At 46.3% G+C, this 17454-nt stretch overlaps 1 protein-coding gene across 2 annotated transcripts; it reads left to right on the top strand.

Annotated features, from left to right (window-relative positions):
- The first annotated feature begins 163 nt into the window (after positions 1-163).
- Positions 164-17304, top strand: WDR91 (WD repeat domain 91). 2 transcript variants are annotated; one of them, XM_079993972.1, is made up of 15 exons: positions 164-322; positions 2944-3123; positions 3358-3565; positions 4616-4698; positions 5158-5294; positions 6008-6176; positions 7018-7176; positions 9457-9656; positions 10364-10514; positions 11219-11313; positions 11720-11888; positions 13009-13117; positions 13936-14048; positions 14482-14679; positions 16693-17304. In XM_079993972.1, exons 1-15 carry the CDS (start codon positions 200-202, stop codon positions 16855-16857), a joined length of 2259 nt encoding a protein of 752 aa, XP_079850098.1. In that variant the 5' UTR covers positions 164-199; the 3' UTR covers positions 16858-17304. The 2 variants fall into 2 exon arrangements, with proteins under 2 accessions (XP_079850098.1, XP_079850099.1); XM_079993973.1 differs by having other exon boundaries at positions 194-322; positions 2948-3123.
- Positions 17305-17454: the final 150 nt, after the last annotated feature.

Genomic DNA, 17454 nt, shown 5'->3' with positions numbered 1-17454 from the left:
CACGCAGTCTCCTCTCTTTCAAAGCGAAACAAAAGCCAACGGGATCCCGCCGTCCGCCAACCGCCGATTCTAGCAAAGAGCGGCGCTGGGGGAACCGAGGGCGGCGGCCGGGCGCCTGGGCAAGGGGCGGAGCGTGGCGGCGAGGGCGGCGCGCGGAGCTCGGAGCGTCCCTCCCTGTTCCCCGTGACCCGGCGGCGCGATGGCGGCTGCGGCGGAGCGCACCGATGAGCTGGTGCGGGAATATCTGCTCTTCCGCGGCTTCACGGCCACCTTGAAGCAGTTCGACGCGGAGATCAAGGCGGACAAAGAGAAGGGCTTCCGGGTGAGGGTTGCCCGGGAGGGAAGCCGGCAGGACCCGCGGGTGGCTGGAGGGAAGGAAGGGCTGGAGGAGGAGGAATTGGGGTTAGCAGGTCCCGCCCGCCCCTCCTCTTTCCTTTTCCAATTTAGCTCACGAACCTGCAAGGAGCAGCATTGCATTACGTGTGAAATGCTCCGCGCCTGGGATTTTGAGCGCCCTTGCCAGTGCTGCGTTGACACTTGCTGCCGCGGGCTAGATGGGCCTGGTGTTGCGGGCGGGTTGGTTTAGATGGCCTTTGGGTTCCTTAGCATCTAGTCCAGCGTCCCCCTAATGGCTGCCTCATGCAGCCCCTTGTAGCGGCACCCGTGCCTAAATTTAAGCAGGCCTCCCCGACAGGAGCCTGTGCAGGCTAGCAAGGAAGAGGAGAGAGCCCGAGTAGGAGCAGAGTACTTCCCTTTTCCTCAGCTGAGTAACTGCAGTACTGTAGTCCTTACGCATCTGGAATTAGGAACAGGGCATCAACGAAAATATATTTGGCATTAGAAGTAATACACAGTGTGTTTCCCTTTACACAAAGCTCTTGAATGGGGTTTCAGTAAATTCAGATATGTATAAAGCAGTACCCAACACATTGCACTTGTTAAACAGAGCCTAGATAATTTGAATTATATTCTCTTGAATTCCACAGAGGAGAGTTCTAACTGGTCTTTCTCTCCCCTCTTCAGCTATACTGAATATAGACAGTGCAAGTCAGCAGCAAAATTTAAATTAGCCCAGGTTGGTCAGAAGACTCAGACTGTTAAATTTTGCTGCTGACTTGCACTGTCTATATTCAGTATAGCTGAAGGCTAAGGGATGTTGGCATGTGATAATGAGCACACTTGGAAGTTTTTCACACTGAAAGGGATGCATGTGATTCAGCTGATGGGCGATGCTTTCTGCAGGGCTTGGCTGTGTGCTGAGTTCACCAAAGGGAACTCAGATTCACTTCTGAGCCTGCTGTGTGTCTGCCTCACATATGACTTCAGGTATAGGACATGTGAGTTTGGTGTGAAGGAAATGGCCTTGTGCTCAAAATTTGCCTAGGGGCTAGTGGTTGCTCATCCCGAAAATAGAAAACAGTCCTGTCTGAAACCAGTCCCAAACTGATTGGAGCAAGCCCCACACCCCACACTTCATTTTTTTTCAGCTGCAACTCTATATAATGGGAATAATAGTCCCCTGCCTTATAAGATTGGGAATGTAAATGATAAAAGGATTGCATGTGAAGGCCTAGTATCAACACAGATTGTTTTCCATTCCAATGCAGTGTTTGAAACCATAATTTCATATGTGATTAAAATTATGCATATACTGTATATGAATCATTACGTTGCATTATGACCCTTCTGTGAGGGTATATTAAGAACTGCCAGATTTTATTGCCAAGTCCTTCCTTCCATTTTTTTGGTGAGGGGGTCTTTTGCCAATTCCTCCAGAACATGAAATCCCATCACCTCACCTATTCATATAATGCTTTAGTTTTGATGTTAGAACTGCCTGTCACATTGGTATACTTCCAGTTAAGCTTGTTGGAAAGTGCCATCTCTACATTTGGTTTTTGGCAGTTTTCTTCATCTTTCTGTCTTCTTCATTCTGTTCCCCCTGATTCAAGCAACCTGAGTAACAAGCCAATCTCATTTAGAGTTTTGCCTTGTGGAAGCAATAAACTGGGAAGATAGAACATTGACCCAGATTAGCCTCTCCAACCTGGTGCCCTCTAGGCATTCTTGGACTTCAATTCCCATCATCCCCAGCCAGCATCACTGGGGGTTAGGGATTATGGGAGGTGTAGTCCAGTGACACCTGCAGAGCAGCAGGTTGAGGGAGGCTGTGTTAGATAGACAATGGGATGCAGCACAATAATTCTTACTGGGCCTGCTGAGAAATTACAGTGCCAAGGATGACTTTAGCCTGGTTTTGAAATAAGTTACCCATGTTTTGTTGAAACCAGCTTCCTTGTTTTCAGTGAGTCTCCCAAAACTGAGTGATAAAAGTTCCATTTGGATGTGACAAAACTGGAAATATCAAACATAACATTTATAGCCTCTTTTCAAGCCTAGCTGCTGTAACAGAAGGGAACATCTGCCTGGAAAATCTTGGCAAAGAAAGCAAGACTTTGATTCTTTCTTCTTTCCTTGCACACCCCCCCCCCCGCATGTCAGTACACAATATCATAGAAGCTATGCTTTGTTTATATCAGAGGTGGGGGACATGTGGCCCTCCAGATATTGTTGGATTCCAGCTGGCTAGGGCTGATGTTGTTGTCCAAAATATTTGGAGGGCATTGAGTTGGTGAGGGCTAAGAGGCTGTTCTACAAGCGGGTTGACAGACTTACTGCTTTGGAATGATGTTACTAGGTCCTTCAGCACTGCCAGTGACTCAGAGGCACTAAGGTGCCTCAGCCCCAAAGGGAAAACTGAAAGGTATTGCTAGTGGCTCTTGGAATTCCCCACTTGAGGCTCATAACTGATGCAGGTTGTGTAACCTGACCTTGTCTGCAGCATTTATGTGTGGTTTTTGTTATGGCTTTTGGTGACAGAAGCTGACAGTTAACGTGGGCAAGAACTAACTGGGTTTTTGGGGTTCTGTGCTGTCTCTTCAGGTAGATAAGATAGTGGACCAGTTTCTGCAGTTTGTTCATAGCTATGATCTGGCTGCCCTTCGGGATTATTGGAGCTACCTCGACAGACGCCTTTTCAGTCGATTGGAAGATATGTACCGACCTACCGTGAACAAGCTGAAAATTAGTTTATACCGCTACTACCTCGTTCATACTGTGCAGGTTTGTGTCAAGCAGATAGCTTTTCTTCAAAATACAATTGGTTTGTTTTAAGAGTGAATATGTTGCCTTATCTAACAAAATGTTGTACGCATCCTTCTTCTCTAGAAGGTGTGCAGTTAGGTGGGGAAAAGTACTATCACCCTGCTGGGTCCAGAACAGAAACCAATATTTGCAGCTGCCGGAGCAGCATTGAAATTTGTAATCTGAACTCCTTTTCTGTTTTCTGTGTTTTAGACAAACAGGAATGACAAGACACAGGAATTCTTTCTCAAACAAGCCTCTGAACTTCAGAACCAAGCTGAGTGGAAGGACTGGTTTGTTCTACCTTTCATCACCAATCCAGATGCAAATCCTACTTTTGCAACATATTTTTCCCGCCAGTGGGCAGACACTTTCATCGTTTCTCTGCACAACTTCCTCAGTGTCTTATTTCAGTGTATGCATATCCTTTCTAGATGTGAAAAATTAGTTTTAATTATGAAACAGCTTCATCCTTTGTTCTCTCTCCCTTTCTCTTGCTGTCTTTTTAGAGAGTGGTAATCAGCTTTCTGCCATGTTTGTTACAGAGCAATGGTGTGGCTTGTTAGTCTGGTCCATCTATATCATCTACAACTTATGGATTTATATCTTTTGTTCTTTCAGCAGATCACCGTCCTCATCCCCACTTTATCAAAATTGCTTACTAAGGAAACCAAGGCCAAACATAATGCTAGAATATTTTATTCTGGACTGTAGCCCACAAAACTGGCATGTCACAACTAGACCAACTGGGCAAGAGACCTGCAGTCATTTGTCAGCATTATGTTACTTCTTTGCAGCTCAAGCATTTTCTCGATAGTGTTTCAAGCCACAGACAGGTGATGGTAGCAGCCAGTTGTGTTTTTTTCCTGTTTTGTATAATATATATTCCTCCATCTTCTTCCACCCAAATATATAATAAATATAAATCCCTGAGTAGTGGGGATGCCAAGTGAGGAGTGAGATAAATATGATCTCACAAACTACCATGTTTCTAGGACACTCTTAAGACCTGTTTGGTGCTGCCTTTGGTGGGCAAGGTGTTAAGAAATGGATTGATTTAAATTGCCTTTTCTATTGTTGAAAATCAAAACAGCTGTAAAAGTGGCATCAATCTCCAGATGGCTAGCTCTGTTAGTCTGTTGCAGTGGAATTTATTTATTTATTTATTTATGTTATTAAATTTATATACTGCTTGGAACAACAACAAAAAAATCAGTAAAAATAGCTACTTTAAACATTAAAAAATAGTTAAAATCAATGATATGCTACAAAGTAAAATATATGCCAACATTCTATATATCTAGGTAGGTTTGACATAATGTTATCCCATAAAAGGTGTTTTAGTCTTCAAGGTGCCACAAAACAACCTGGTACCCTTCGAAACATCTAGAGAGCATTCGGTAGGCAAAGTCTGCTTTAGAGGAAGGACTTCCATTCTTGCTTTAAGTTTTTCACCCTTAGCCTTTCTTACCTGTACCAGTAATCTTGAACTTTGAGACAGAATGTCAGAGAAGTTGTTTCCTGCAAGAAGAAAATGAAATTCTGCGTCAAAAGGTGAGAATGTCCGTTCTCGAATTCTCTTATGTACAAAAACTGGAGAACACATGTTTAAACTTCAAATTGAGCTATTGACTCAGAGCCAATAAATAGTGTACGATATAAACTGTTGCATGATATAAAGCAGGGGTCGGCAAGGCTTACCTCACCTGGGCAGGTTCACTCCAGTGGAGATCCCTTTGTGGGCTGGATCGTGCGTGCATGCCCATGATTTCCGGCGCCTGCGCAGACACGATTTCTGGCACTGCGGAAGCGAGTCCCCGTGCCGCACTGCACTGGTTTAGTGCAGCAAACGGGGACTCGCCGAGCGGGCGGCTCAGTTTGGGGGCGGCTTGTGGGCTGGTTAAACGCCCCCCGTGGGCTGCTTGTGGCCCATGGTCCTTAGGTTGCCGCCCCCTGATATAATCTTTGCATGGAACCTGCAATTCATCTCTCTGTAACCCCACTTTTTTTCAGCTGTTTGCCTTGCAAGCAGAGTACTTCCGAATAAAGAAAGAGGAGCAGCAGCAGCAGGAAGAGGAGGAAGAGCTGATTCTCCACCACAAGCTTCCTTCCTATGTGACCAACATGGACCATCTGGGGGACTCAGAGCTGTGAGTCTGTGTGTGAGAGGCCAGGACAAACGGCTGCATGATTGGATGGTAGAGGCAGATCTTGGCCCTTTTGCCGTTGTTCACTTGCTGGCAAACTTGGACAAGCAGCTTTGGAGAAGTGCATGTTCATTCAGAAAGGTCCACAAAGATTTGAGAACGGTTGGGTGTTTTCTCTCTCCCCTGCTCCCTGGTCTTGCAGAACCAATTGGCTGGCCTCTCCCTTTAAAAAACCCAACCACACTTAACGGAACAGGAATAGGAGTTTTCTATCAGAGCTTCATAACTTTAAGTTACTTTTAAATGTCCTTTTGTTTAAAATGTGGGAAATCTCATCCTGCGGTTGAGCATCATGCATCTTCCTGAATCTATGGAGCTCCCTTAATGGCTTTATTTAGTTTATTTGCCTTAGTGGGACTGTCCACTAAGGTTTGCTGCAGGTTCTGTTCCCTTGCAGCCATTCCTAACATAGCTGTATAGTCCAGGAGCTGCAATTAATTCAGAGGTGACTTCTTGTTTAACTCTAGCAAATGGAAGTTCCCTTATGGCCCCAGTCCTGAGCTGGGGAGGAAGACGTACAGAAATCCCTGCTGTTATCTCCGTGACACACAGCATCATGATGATGATGATGATGATGATAGCGGGACTTTTTTTGAACATGCCTCTGTCTAATGGACCTGATGCTGAGGTTTTTGTTTTCTGCCTTTTTTTTCTAGTGACATGACATGCAACCAAAGAAGCCCTGCTCACTCTCTGCAGACCCGAGGGGGATTCCTGTCTTCTCTGCTGTCTCAGAGCAAAAAGGGCTCCTCTAGAACAACAGGATCCAGCTCGGCACAGACTGGCGTGGCGTCGGTGGGCAAGAAAGAGCAATCAAACCACCAGGTGAGGTACCTTAAGAGCAGCCAGGCTAACACCTGTGTTTAGAGTCAGGCTGGATGTCTGCTGTGTTGATCTTAGGACTGATCTACAGGTTGCTCTTTTGCATTTACATGAAGGTAATGTGCTTATTTAATTTTTTAACACCTTTCATCAAGGAAGATCCCAGGGTAGTTGATTAAATAGCTGATTGAAGCAATAACATTTACTATGTCATCAATACAACCATTAACAAATGCTAAAGGTTTAAATAAGTATGGCAGTGGGCATCGCAGTTACAGCTGGCCTTGAGAACATCAGTTTTCCCCAAAGACCTGGGCAAAAAGAATAATCTGTTAAGATACCTCTGAAAACCCAGCAGTGAAGGTGGTGGCTGTACCTCTAGGGGGAAGGAATGGCACAAGTGTCCATTTGCCAACTGTCCTCCATATTAATCTGCATGTTGATGGTAACCTGCTCCTGGCAGGTTCTTGTATTTTGCACCTTATCCAAGGATGGTGACTGGGATATACTGAGGACCTACATACAACAGCCACTTCTCAATAACCTTTATTGAAAGCTGAAGTTAAATACAGCAACCCTAAGAGGTGCACAGGCTCCTAGATCAACTGAAATAAGTCACAGCTGGTGCTTCTAGGTGGCATGGTGGTGTTCCCCTTCTCAAATCACTGAATTCTTCTGCTGTTTCCAAGTTGGGTGGTGGGGTAATGCGCAAGGGACACAGAACCAATCGCATGAAAGGATTCTCACAAATGATGTTCCTAGATGTGTTACGTACCAGAAATTTCAGCTTAGGCACAGTATCTGGGAGAGCCAAAACTTGAGAAGTCTTCTCTTTGCCTTCCAGAGCACCAAAGGAAAGGAGGCAGCCACTGCCTGCAAGGAATTAAAAAGTCACTTCAGTAGCCCAGTGGCAGCAGAGTCCAACTTCCTACAGCAGCGTCAGAGGCGTCTGCAGGATCATGGGAAGGAAAGGAAAGAACTTTTAACTAAAACAGCTTCCCAGGTATGGACTGGTGTGTCTCTGATGGGTTAGAGAATGGGATAAAGTCTTCTCTGTATTTCTGTGTGCAGCAAATCACATGCAGGCAGTCTAGTAATAGTCAGGCTGATGATTTGTCTAAGCAATGCAGATCCATGTGTGCCTGAGCAGATAATTACTTACTGTTCTGATTTTTTAAAATGGGAGTCTCATGTTTGGATCAAGCAGGGAATGAAGAATCAGAATTGTTTGCTTTACTTAGTGACATCCTCACGTGTGAACTAAGTTGGGGACAAAGGGTTCTCCTTAACCCCCATCCCCTCCTCCTGAATAAACTTCAACACTGTCTTGAATGGAGTTCTTCCCTTCGGCATGTCAGCTGCTGTTCTCTGGTTTGTGGCTCTTGCACGTGGGAGTGAATCTTTGGCACAACCTTTCTTGCCGTTGACGCTAGGAAGCATGAGGCTAGAAAGAACTTTGTCCGTTCTCTCTACCTGTTTGCTAGGGAGAAATGACACAAATGTGCACAGAGATGTATCCCTGGCTCGTCCAAATGAAAGCTCCTGTGGGCTGGAATGCGCCCCAGTCCTTCAGTTGCCTATAGAAGCAGGAGGGAGCTTGCTTGCAATCATACATCTTACCTCCGAACCTCTTGGCTGTCTGAATGGAGCGGGTACCAATTTGAAGGCATTTTCATTCAGAGCATTGACCTCTAATGGCAGTGGCTGTGCATAAGCAAGAGGCATGTAGGTGTCTTGTGTCTAGGAGAGAGGTCCCACTGTGCCAGCAGCACAGAAATGAAATACCCTTCAAACTGAAACTCTTTTAAGAATCCTTAGCTGCCATTTTCAGGAAGCTTTCCGCTGGGACCCTAAGATTTATTTCCTGGGTCGTTAAGAGTTACTTTAGACCCCACTTTTTTTGTAACCGAATGCAGGGCATATACTTTTTGTTTCAGTGGACATGAATGACTGAATCTAATTGCCCATTCTCTTGCAAAGAAACCACATTTGAAGAGACTTGTTTGGAGGGTGTTTTTTTTATATATAAATTTTTTATTAAGAATTTTGTTAATACAATAAAGAAAAAAAGACAGAATAAACAAAGAACAAACAGAGAATAAAACAAACATAAAGTTATACATCTTGTAATAACCATCTTTTCTTCATTTTTTTCCTTTTGGACTTCCTCACGTCTCTCGCTCCTACTTTCCAAGTTAATACAACTTTAGCCAGCAACTTATCACCTTATTTTCATTCTTATTGTACAGAATTCCAATATTTTATCCGTATCTTTGAATATTTTTATCAAAATCCTTAATACCTAGTTTTAACATGATATTCATTCAAAATTTATCTTTCTCATGAAATTCACTCATTCTCATAATCTTTTCAGCTAACTTTATGGTGCCCTGTTGTTTTCAAATCTCTCATCCTTCTTAACACTCATATAATTTACAGTGTTTTTGAAGATAGTTTTGGAGTTCCTTGGTCTGCTCTCACGATCTTGAATAATTTTGTGTTGCAAACTATCTCGACTGCAGATTATTTGATAAGGTTAAAGAACACTGGCCCCAGCACAGTTCTCACTGCATGCTTCCTCCCATATTGGAAACCATCTGATCAGTCCTGCCTTCTGTTTCCTTCATCGGTTGCTGCTCTGTAAACAGGCCCAGCCTGCTTCATTTCCTGTTTGGATTTCTTTGTGTGCTAACTTTGCTGAAAAGGGAAAATGTCTGCTTCTGCTTGGCATTTTCCACTTTCTGTGTGTTGCTTTGTATGTGTATTAATATTGCTGAGGAGCCTCTGGGCACCAACCAAAAGTTAAAAGATGCAGCCTTTGTGTTGCATTTTGTGTTTGCCTGCCTCTCTTAACGCCCCAGCTAATGGCAGGGATACATGGAGAGCTTTTTCAGGTATGGCAAACTATCCAGGTGTATTAGTGTGAACTCCATGGACTGATGCCCCTCTGCTTTCCACGATAGTGTGGAGAAGGATACTAGATTGAAAGCTCCAGGCTGTTGGTGATAGATGCTGCCCTCCCCTGCATTTCATAGGCAGGGCCTTTCCCCCAAGGCTGGTTTCTCTGCAAGCGGGTGGAACATGCAGAAAGTGAACAACGATGCCCATCTATGGAAGGTGGTTACTGCTACTTACAACATGCCTGGATGCATTTTAGCTGCTGGCATGATGCAAAGCTCTGCCTTGGTTACCTAAAACTCTGTACTCACTGAGATGGACAAGAGTAGCTTAACTGATTTTCCTGGCTTGCTGTACTATATGCAGGGTCCTTCTCTTGGTTTAGGGGCAGAATGTTGACAGGAAGATGGAGGCTATTGCCACTGAAACAGACCCTCCCCCTGAGCTGCATGCTGAGCAAGCAGAAACCCTGACCAAAGCTTTCGGGTCCAGCATAGATGCTGGAGGCATCAGGCAAGAGCAGCCATTCATTGTCCTGAGCCAGGAGGAATATGGAGAACACCACTCATCCATCATGCATTGCCGGTAAGGGGTACTCCCCCTTGGGGGAAGGAGAGGATGGCTGTCAGGGAGCCACCGCGGTTCAGTGGACTTGCAATTGTGGGGTCTGAGCTTGGCTATGGCCTTGGCATTCCCCAGCCCCTCAGCTTCTGTTCCTTATCTGCAATATGTAAACTGTGACTTTGACTTTTTGTAAGGATTGCAAAGGGCTCTGCATGTTTAAAAGGTAAAGGTAAAGGTACCCCTGCCCGTACGGGCCAGTCTTGACAGACTCTGGGGTTGTGCGCCCATCTCACTTAAGAGGCCAGGGGCCAGCGCTGTCCGGAGACACTTCCGGGTCACGTGGCCAGCGTGACATCGCTGCTCTGGCCAGAGCCAGAGCCAGAGCCGCACACGGAAACGCCGTTTACCTTCCTGCTGGTAAGCGGTCCCTATTTATCTACTTGCACCCGGAGGTGCTTTCGAACTGCTAGGTTGGCAGGCGCTGGGACCGAGCAGCGGGAGCGCACCCCGCCGCAGGGATTCGAACCGCCAAACTTTCGATCGGCAAGCCCTAGGCGCTGAGGCTTTAACCCACAGCGCCACCTGCGTCCCCTATTCTGCATGTTTAAAGTACTATTTTAATGATAGTGCCGGCATAGTTTGTATGAAACGTGACAGAAGAAAATCTTGAGGAAGCTGTAATCGTGGGGGTTGGAAAGGACCATTGCATAACTTCCTTCTGTGCTTAGGGTTGACTGCTCTGGTCGAAGAGTGGCCAGTTTGGACGTGGACGGAGTCATCAAGGTGTGGTCTTTCAACCCCATCATGCAAACGAAAGCATCTTCCATTTCCAAGTCTCCCCTGCTTTCCCTAGAATGGGCGACCAAACGGGACAGGCTGGTGAGTAGCTGGGCTTGGTGCAACAGGGAACATCTGGAACTGCTGCTGAAGCATCTGTAACTACCGTATCCTAGATTCAACCTCTGACTAGTCTTAGATGTCCCAAGGCCTAAACTGTATTGCATGGTACTTCCTGAGGGCAATATATCCCTTCCCATGAATGCTCAGCACAGTTGATCATTCTTCTATGAACAAAGTAGGTTTCCCATGGCTCTTTCCAGATTCTGTTTGATGCAAAGACTTCATAGCCTGATTGACCACAGGATGAGAGATTGTACAAAGGAGAACAACAATCTTTACTAATTTCCTAATCGGGTCACCAGGGCCTCAGCCATTTCCACACACTGCATCCTTGTAATCTGTTCCTTCCAATTTGATGCTCTGTCTTTTTTCCTTTTTGGTCTTTTTGTTGGCTGCCCTTTCTTTCCCCCTGGAGAAAAATGGAGCAGACCAAGTCCTGGGTGGAGAGAGATGCGAGACTTTTAGACTTTGGTCATTGCTGTCTCCCTTGAAGCATATCCCTCATTTATGCTCATGGGGTTGTAGGTGCAATGGATGATGGAAGGGTAGCAGTGACAGGGTGGAGGTGGGGACAGCGAAAGACTAAACAGAAATGGCTGCAAAGGTTTTGGGCAAGGTGGCTAGAACAGGAAGTCGCCACCACCCAGCCCTTGATTAACGTTCTCCTTGGTGCTGTGTTCCAGTTGTTGCTGGGTAGCGGAGTTGGGACTGTTCGTCTTTACGACACTGAAGCCAAGAAGAATCTTTGTGAAATCAGCATTGATGAAGACATGCCCAGGTAACCCTCCATGTATAGCATGCCCAGGTAACCCCTCCATGTACAGCACCACCCTGATGGAAGAACAGGCCAGGCAGAGGGATTGCTAGTTCTTGATTAATCCTTCCCTTCTGCTCATGTTTGGCCATGACTATCAAAAGCTACTCTTCTTCGTTTGCACTCCTCACTTAGAAACACCTCTCTGCCTCTTAACATCCAGAGGCCAAAGGAATAGAGAATAAAAGAAAGGGAACCGCCCATAGCTCCAATGCAGTGAGAGGCTTGTTTGGATGCATGGTTTTTACGGTGTTGGAGTAGGGGCTGAAGAAAAGTCGGATCAAAGCCAGAAACGGCTGCTTTCCAGCTTGGCAGCTCATGGACTTCCTGTGCAGAGCGCCAGGGCTGACCGTGTCTGTCTCTGTTTCAGGATCCTCTCCCTTGCGTGCAGCCCAAGTGGTGCTTCTTTTGTGTGTTCAGCTGCTGCGTCTGGCCTTGGCAACCAGCTCGATCATGGAGCTCAAGATTCCGGAGGGAAAGGCATGAATCAAGTTCCAGGGAAACTGCTTCTATGGGACACTAAAACCATGAAGCAGCAGGTATGGTTGTGTTGTTTCCTTGAGCCCAAAGAGCAAAGGGGAGCATTTACAGATGGGGAATTTGTGGCCCTCCAGCTTTTTGTTGGTCTACAACTCCCTGAGCCCTGGGAATGCTGGCCGGGTCTGATTAATGTTGCATCCCAGTTGCTTTAATATTGATCTGTGCCAGTTATGAACAGTCTAGTGAATGTTTGTTGTTGCCACCTTATTATAATGTCATAAAACACTGGCTGAATTTTTAGGCTTTTCTCTGAACTTGTCAGGAGTGTTCTGAATTGTGTCCCCACCCTACCCCACTCCCCATTTTTATAGTTCCACAGTCTGTCCTCCTTTCCATTCATGTGACTTTCCTAACTTGCCATCGGCTTGGTTGTGTTTTTCTCTTCTGGGCTCTGCTGCTTCCCCTACTCTGCCCGCCCCCCCCCCCCCGTAGCATCTGCCCTTCCTTCCATCTCCTTGTGGTTTAGGCCGAGTTCCCTCTCCAGTTTGGTCTTATTCACCCATTCCCTATGTTTCAGGCAATTTTTTAAATCCTGGAACACAACCAAAGAGGACCTCAGTTTCTCAAGAGCGTGGCTTCACTAGTGGAAGCAAAATAAACTAATGACACTCTCAGAATGGATCCAGTCTTCTTGCATTCCTGTGTGCTAAGTCGTGATGGGTTGTGGCAGCCCATGGGTTGTGGGAGAGTCAGTGCCCACACAGGATTTTGCGGCAGAATTTTTAAGTTATTTTTCATGTAAAGGAGACATGCCTGAAGAAAGTTATGCATCTCTCTCCCAGGAGCATAAGAAAGGATATCCTTCCTTGTTTACCCAGAGTTATATTTAAGCTTCTCTCTGGTGAGAAACAGTTCTCAGACTTCTGTGGTGAGAGGCAACAGTACAAGAAAGCCTCTGAGGGCAAGATGGACCGGATTGGTCAAAATGTCCCCAATTCCCTCTGGTGCAGAACTGAGCAGGAGAGGGGAAACCCAGATGGAGTGAGTGTCCATTTGGTTGAGCAACCCAAGAGCTCTGAGTAATTGTTCCCCTGTGTGTCTGCTGTACAAGCAAAGTTTCTAGGGCAAAGGACATCTAACTAAGTTCTCTTTAACATTTTGTTTTGTTGTCTTTCTCAGCTCCAGTTTTCTCTTGAACCTGAGCCCATTGCTATAAACTGCACAGCCTTCAACCACAATGGGAATCTGCTGGTCACTGGAGCAGCGGATGGCATAATCCGTCTCTTTGGTAAATTGCCAGCCAGGAATACAACTTAGATTCCTGTAACACAGAGAATAGGGCGCCTGAGGCTGGACTGTGGCTCACAGCACCCCTGCCTATTGGCCGTGCTGGCTGGCGCTCATGAGAGTGCAACATCTGGAGGGCCAGAGGTTCCCTATCCCTGCCTGTAATGTCATAGCTTGGTGTATTCATCCTAAACTCTTTTGGTCTGAGGATTTCAAATGGGGGGGGGGGCACCCACTGTGAACGAAGAATGAGAGGTATCAAGACACCTGCTTCAGGCAGAAGTGGTGATATTATGCTGAGAGCAATTGAAAGATGGGATTCTTTCCATGCTCAAAGCATTCTCAACACCTCCGGTTCTCCACACCACCTTCAGAGAGCCCTCATTCAGGGAGATGTGGGGCAGAGTGAGACAGAAGAGTGTCCTTGCTGCTGTATCTTTAGCACCCCTTTACCCTTCTTTGCAGATCACTGTGTGCAGCAAGAAATGCACACACGCAGAATGTTCTGTGCAGCTTTCAATATGCTCCTTTGCCAACTAGATGGTCAGCCCTTCTTCTCTGTGGAGACAGTGACTGGCCCAAGATCACCCAGTGAGATTCATGGGCCTAGTGGGGATTTGAGCCCCTGGTCTCCCAAGTCCTAGTCTACCACTGTAATCACCCAACTACACAGACATGGGGAAGAAACACTGTCCTTTTACAGTTTGGGGAGCCTTTCCCCTGCTTCTTCTTTAGAATTCTGTGAAGATTTGTTGTTAATTTTAAAAAAGCACACTTAAAAATAACTCCCCACCCCACCCCTTTTATGTACCCTTTCAGACATGCAGCAGCATGAATGTGCTATGAGTTGGAAGGCCCATGATGGGGAAGTCTACTCTGTTGAATTCAGTTATGACGAGAATGCTGTTTACAGCATTGGAGAAGATGGGAAGGTAGGTTCTAGGGAGACGTGGGGTTGTATCAATCTATTTTTGCGTTTATCAGCGTACTGCTTCTTTGACCGCACACGGGGCTCTCAAAGCAGCTTACCATGAATGTGAAATAGCCAAATAAAGTCAATAACCACATATTCAGGTAAAAGCATTAAGAATCCATTAATGGCAGTGACATCTGATTTGCATAATTCCACCCAGAAAGGATCCGGCGGCATACTGCACCTTCTCAAGCAAGGTGGTGCACAAACCCAATGGACGGGAAATGCTGGTGTCCTGAAGGCAGGAGCTGCAGTGGTTGTGTTTTTCCTGGGTTTTTTGCCAGCTGTCATTTCTGTCTCCACAGCTGCAGATGCCACTGCACAGCAGAATGAAGAAGATCAAGTGTTTTCCTTCTGGCATCTAACGTAGAGTCTCTTGTTCCCCATCCTAGTTTATTCAGTGGAACATTCACAAAAGCGGCTCCAAAGTGTCCGAATATGCTCTTCCCAGAGATGCCACCGGCCCCTTTGTGTTGTCTGGCTACAGCGGATACAAGCAGGTCCAGTTCCCACGTGGAAGGCTCTTTGCATTTGACTCGGAAGGAAACTACATGCTGACTTGTTCTTCCAACGGGGGTGTCATCTACAAGGTACTGGCTGCTAGTCACGAAAATTATCTGCTACATCCAGGATCAGAGGTAGCATTATACCTCCTGGGGAACAATAGCTGGAGAGTGCTACTGCGGTCACATCCTGCTTATAGTTTTCGCCAAGGCGTGTGACTGGACATTGCTGCTGACATTTCTGCCTTCATGTTTAGTGGGTGGGAGGTGGAGTTCTGCACCAATGGAGTGATGCTTATATTTATTTATTTATTTCATAACGTTATTTATTTATTTATATTTATTTATTTCATAACGTTTCTATGCCGCTTGATTTTTTTTTAAAAAACACACCTTCAAAACAGTTTACAAAAAACCCCAAACCCAATGAAATTACCACTGAGAAAAATTAACAACAGTAATTTAAATCTTTCAAAAAGTTAGAACAACTTGCAACAACTTTCTAAACATCTGAGTAGGCTTGTCTAACCAAGATTGCTTTTAGCAGGCATTAGAAAGAGTGCAGTGAAGGTGTCTGCCTGATATCAATAGGCAGGGAGTTCCAAAGGGTAGGTGCAGCCGCACTAAAAGATTGAGTTCCTACAAATTCAGAACAGGTATTATGTGGCACCAATTCTGCCTCTTGCATATGGAGCAAGGTGATCTCAAATGTAAACTGATCCCAAGCTGTTAGGGACTTTTACGAATAGTATGGTACCGCGCTGCAGGCAGCAGGAGGCAGGCGGCCAGTGGAGGCTGGCAGGGCTGAGCAGAGGGGCATGTCTGCCTAATTCAACTCCCCAGTCCCAGCAAAGGGGATTTGGGTTGCCTTGCCAGTATCTGACCTCTTGGTTTCCTCGCCTTAAATATAGCTGCGTTGTTATGGTCCCCTGCAAGCTTTGACAAGGCTAGTTCAAGATTTCTATACTGCCCTTCAGGGCTCCTTCCCATATTAGCCATTATGCCCTCAAGTTTAGCCACTGCCTTTTGAGAACCAGCACAGCCCAATATTTGACTTGGGACAGAGACCTCAGAAACCTCAAATCCCACTTCTGCCTGGCCTTGCTTGGTAGCCTAGGCAAAAGTCCTTTATTTGGGCCCAGATCCTAATATGTGTATAATATAGATGTGGCGCTGTGGGTAAAAGCCTCAGCGCCTAGGGCTTGCCGATCGAAAGGTCAGCGGTTCGAATCCCCGCGGCGGGGTGCGCTCCTGCTGCTTGGTCCCAGCGCCTGCCAACCTAGCAGTTCGAAAGCACCCCTGGGTGCAAGTAGATAAATAGGGACCGCTTACTGGCAGGAAGGTAAACGGCGTTTCCGTGTGCTGCACTGGCTCGCCAGATGCAGCTTTGTCACGCTGGCCACGTGACCCGGAAGTGTCTCCGGACAGCGCTGGCCCCTGGCCTCTTGAGTGAGATGGGCGCACTAACCCCAGAGTCTGTCAAGACTGGCCCGTACGGGCAGGGGTACCTTTACCTTTACTATAGATGGTTGTGGCCTGGATCATAAGCTGCTAATCAGGTAGGTGAAAAAGATGATGGGAAAATGCTAGTGGCATCCATCACAGCCCTCAAGGTGTCCAGCTCAAGTGATTTGGCTATGCTAAATCTCACTACCTCCTTCATAGAACTACAGAGCACTATTCTGGTAAAATGAGTGTGGTTTGTGCAGCTAGACTTCTTAGCAATCCCTGGCCCCAGTTTGAAATCTATCACAGAAGCTTGCTAAGTGTTGATTGAGAGCCAGTGTGGTGTAGTGGTTAAGAGGGGTGGACTAGTAATCTGGTGAACCGAGTTCGCTTCCCCGCTCCTCCACATGCAGCTGCTGGGTGACCTTGGGCTAGTCACACTTCTCTGAAGTCTCTCAGCCTCACTCACCTCACGGAGTGTTTGTTGTGGGGGAGGAGGGGAAAGGAGATTGTTAGCCGCTTTAAGACTCCTTAGGGTAATGATAAAGTGGGATATCAGATCCAAACTCCTCCTCCTCCTCCTCCTCCTCCTCCTCCTCCTCCTCCTCCTCTTCTTCTTCTTCTTCATGTTTGCCTGCCTTTCTTCTCTTTCAGCTGAACAGTAACAACAAGGTCCTGGAGAGCTGCCTCTCTCTGGGAGGACACAGGGCCCCGGTGGTCACAGTGGACTGGTGCACAGCGATGGATTGTGGGACCTGCCTCACTGCCTCCATGGATGGAAAGATCAAACTAACCACTTTACTTGCACAGAAGTCATAGAGGAAACTGTGCTAATAGGAAAGCACAAACTGTTGACTTTTTGGAGGGAGAAATCAGTATTAGCCATCTAGATTCAGACTATTTTGGGCAGGAGAGGCTGTTTAAACCACTCGTCTTAATGTTGCTTTCTCCTCTAAGGTTGGAAACTTTTTTAAAGCTGATGCCAAACCACTGCCAGATAGGAGTTTCAGTTACAGCCGTTCCCCCTAAATTAAATGATGCTCTTAGCAGGCATGCACTGATCTACAAGCTCTTTACAGTGACGACCAGCCCTGTTTCCCCCTCCTGGGTCCTCAACAGCACATGGCCATAAACCTCCAGGATTGTGCCAAGGTATGCGATACAGACTTGTAAAGATCCCAACGGAAAACAGGGCCTGTGTGAAACCTTAACAGTATTCTGTGTCTGCTCCTGTGTTTCTTATTAAAAGCAAATGTTTTCATTGCATTTTTCCGGTGTGTGTTGCTTCTGCGGCTTTAAAAGAAACTTCAGGGACCACGAGAATCATTTAGCCTAACCCCTTTGCAGTGCATGGGAAGAGTAACACAGGTCTTCATCACAGGGTGATGCGGAGGGGAAACTCTTTAAGTTTCTGGA

Source organism: Podarcis cretensis (genome assembly GCF_951804945.1).
Source record: "Podarcis cretensis genome assembly, chromosome: 10".
In the NCBI taxonomy this organism is placed as follows: domain Eukaryota; kingdom Metazoa; phylum Chordata; class Lepidosauria; order Squamata; family Lacertidae; genus Podarcis; species Podarcis cretensis.
The sequence above is the reverse complement of the archived record's forward strand: the minus strand, read 5'-3'. Positions and strand labels throughout refer to the sequence as shown.

What these genes read in the sequence shown, in the direction of transcription:
- WDR91 (XM_079993972.1), top strand. Translation starts at nt 200, where the DNA reads ATGGCGGCTGCGGCGGAGCGCACCGATGAGCTGGTGCGGGAATATCTG. An exon ending in CATCTGGGGGACTCAGAGCT is followed by an intron (nt 5,295 to 6,007) that starts GTGAGTCTGTGT and finishes TTTTTTTTCTAG; the next exon opens with TGACATGACATGCAACCAAA. An exon ending in TCATCCATCATGCATTGCCG is followed by an intron (nt 9,657 to 10,363) that starts GTAAGGGGTACT and finishes TTCTGTGCTTAG; the next exon opens with GGTTGACTGCTCTGGTCGAA.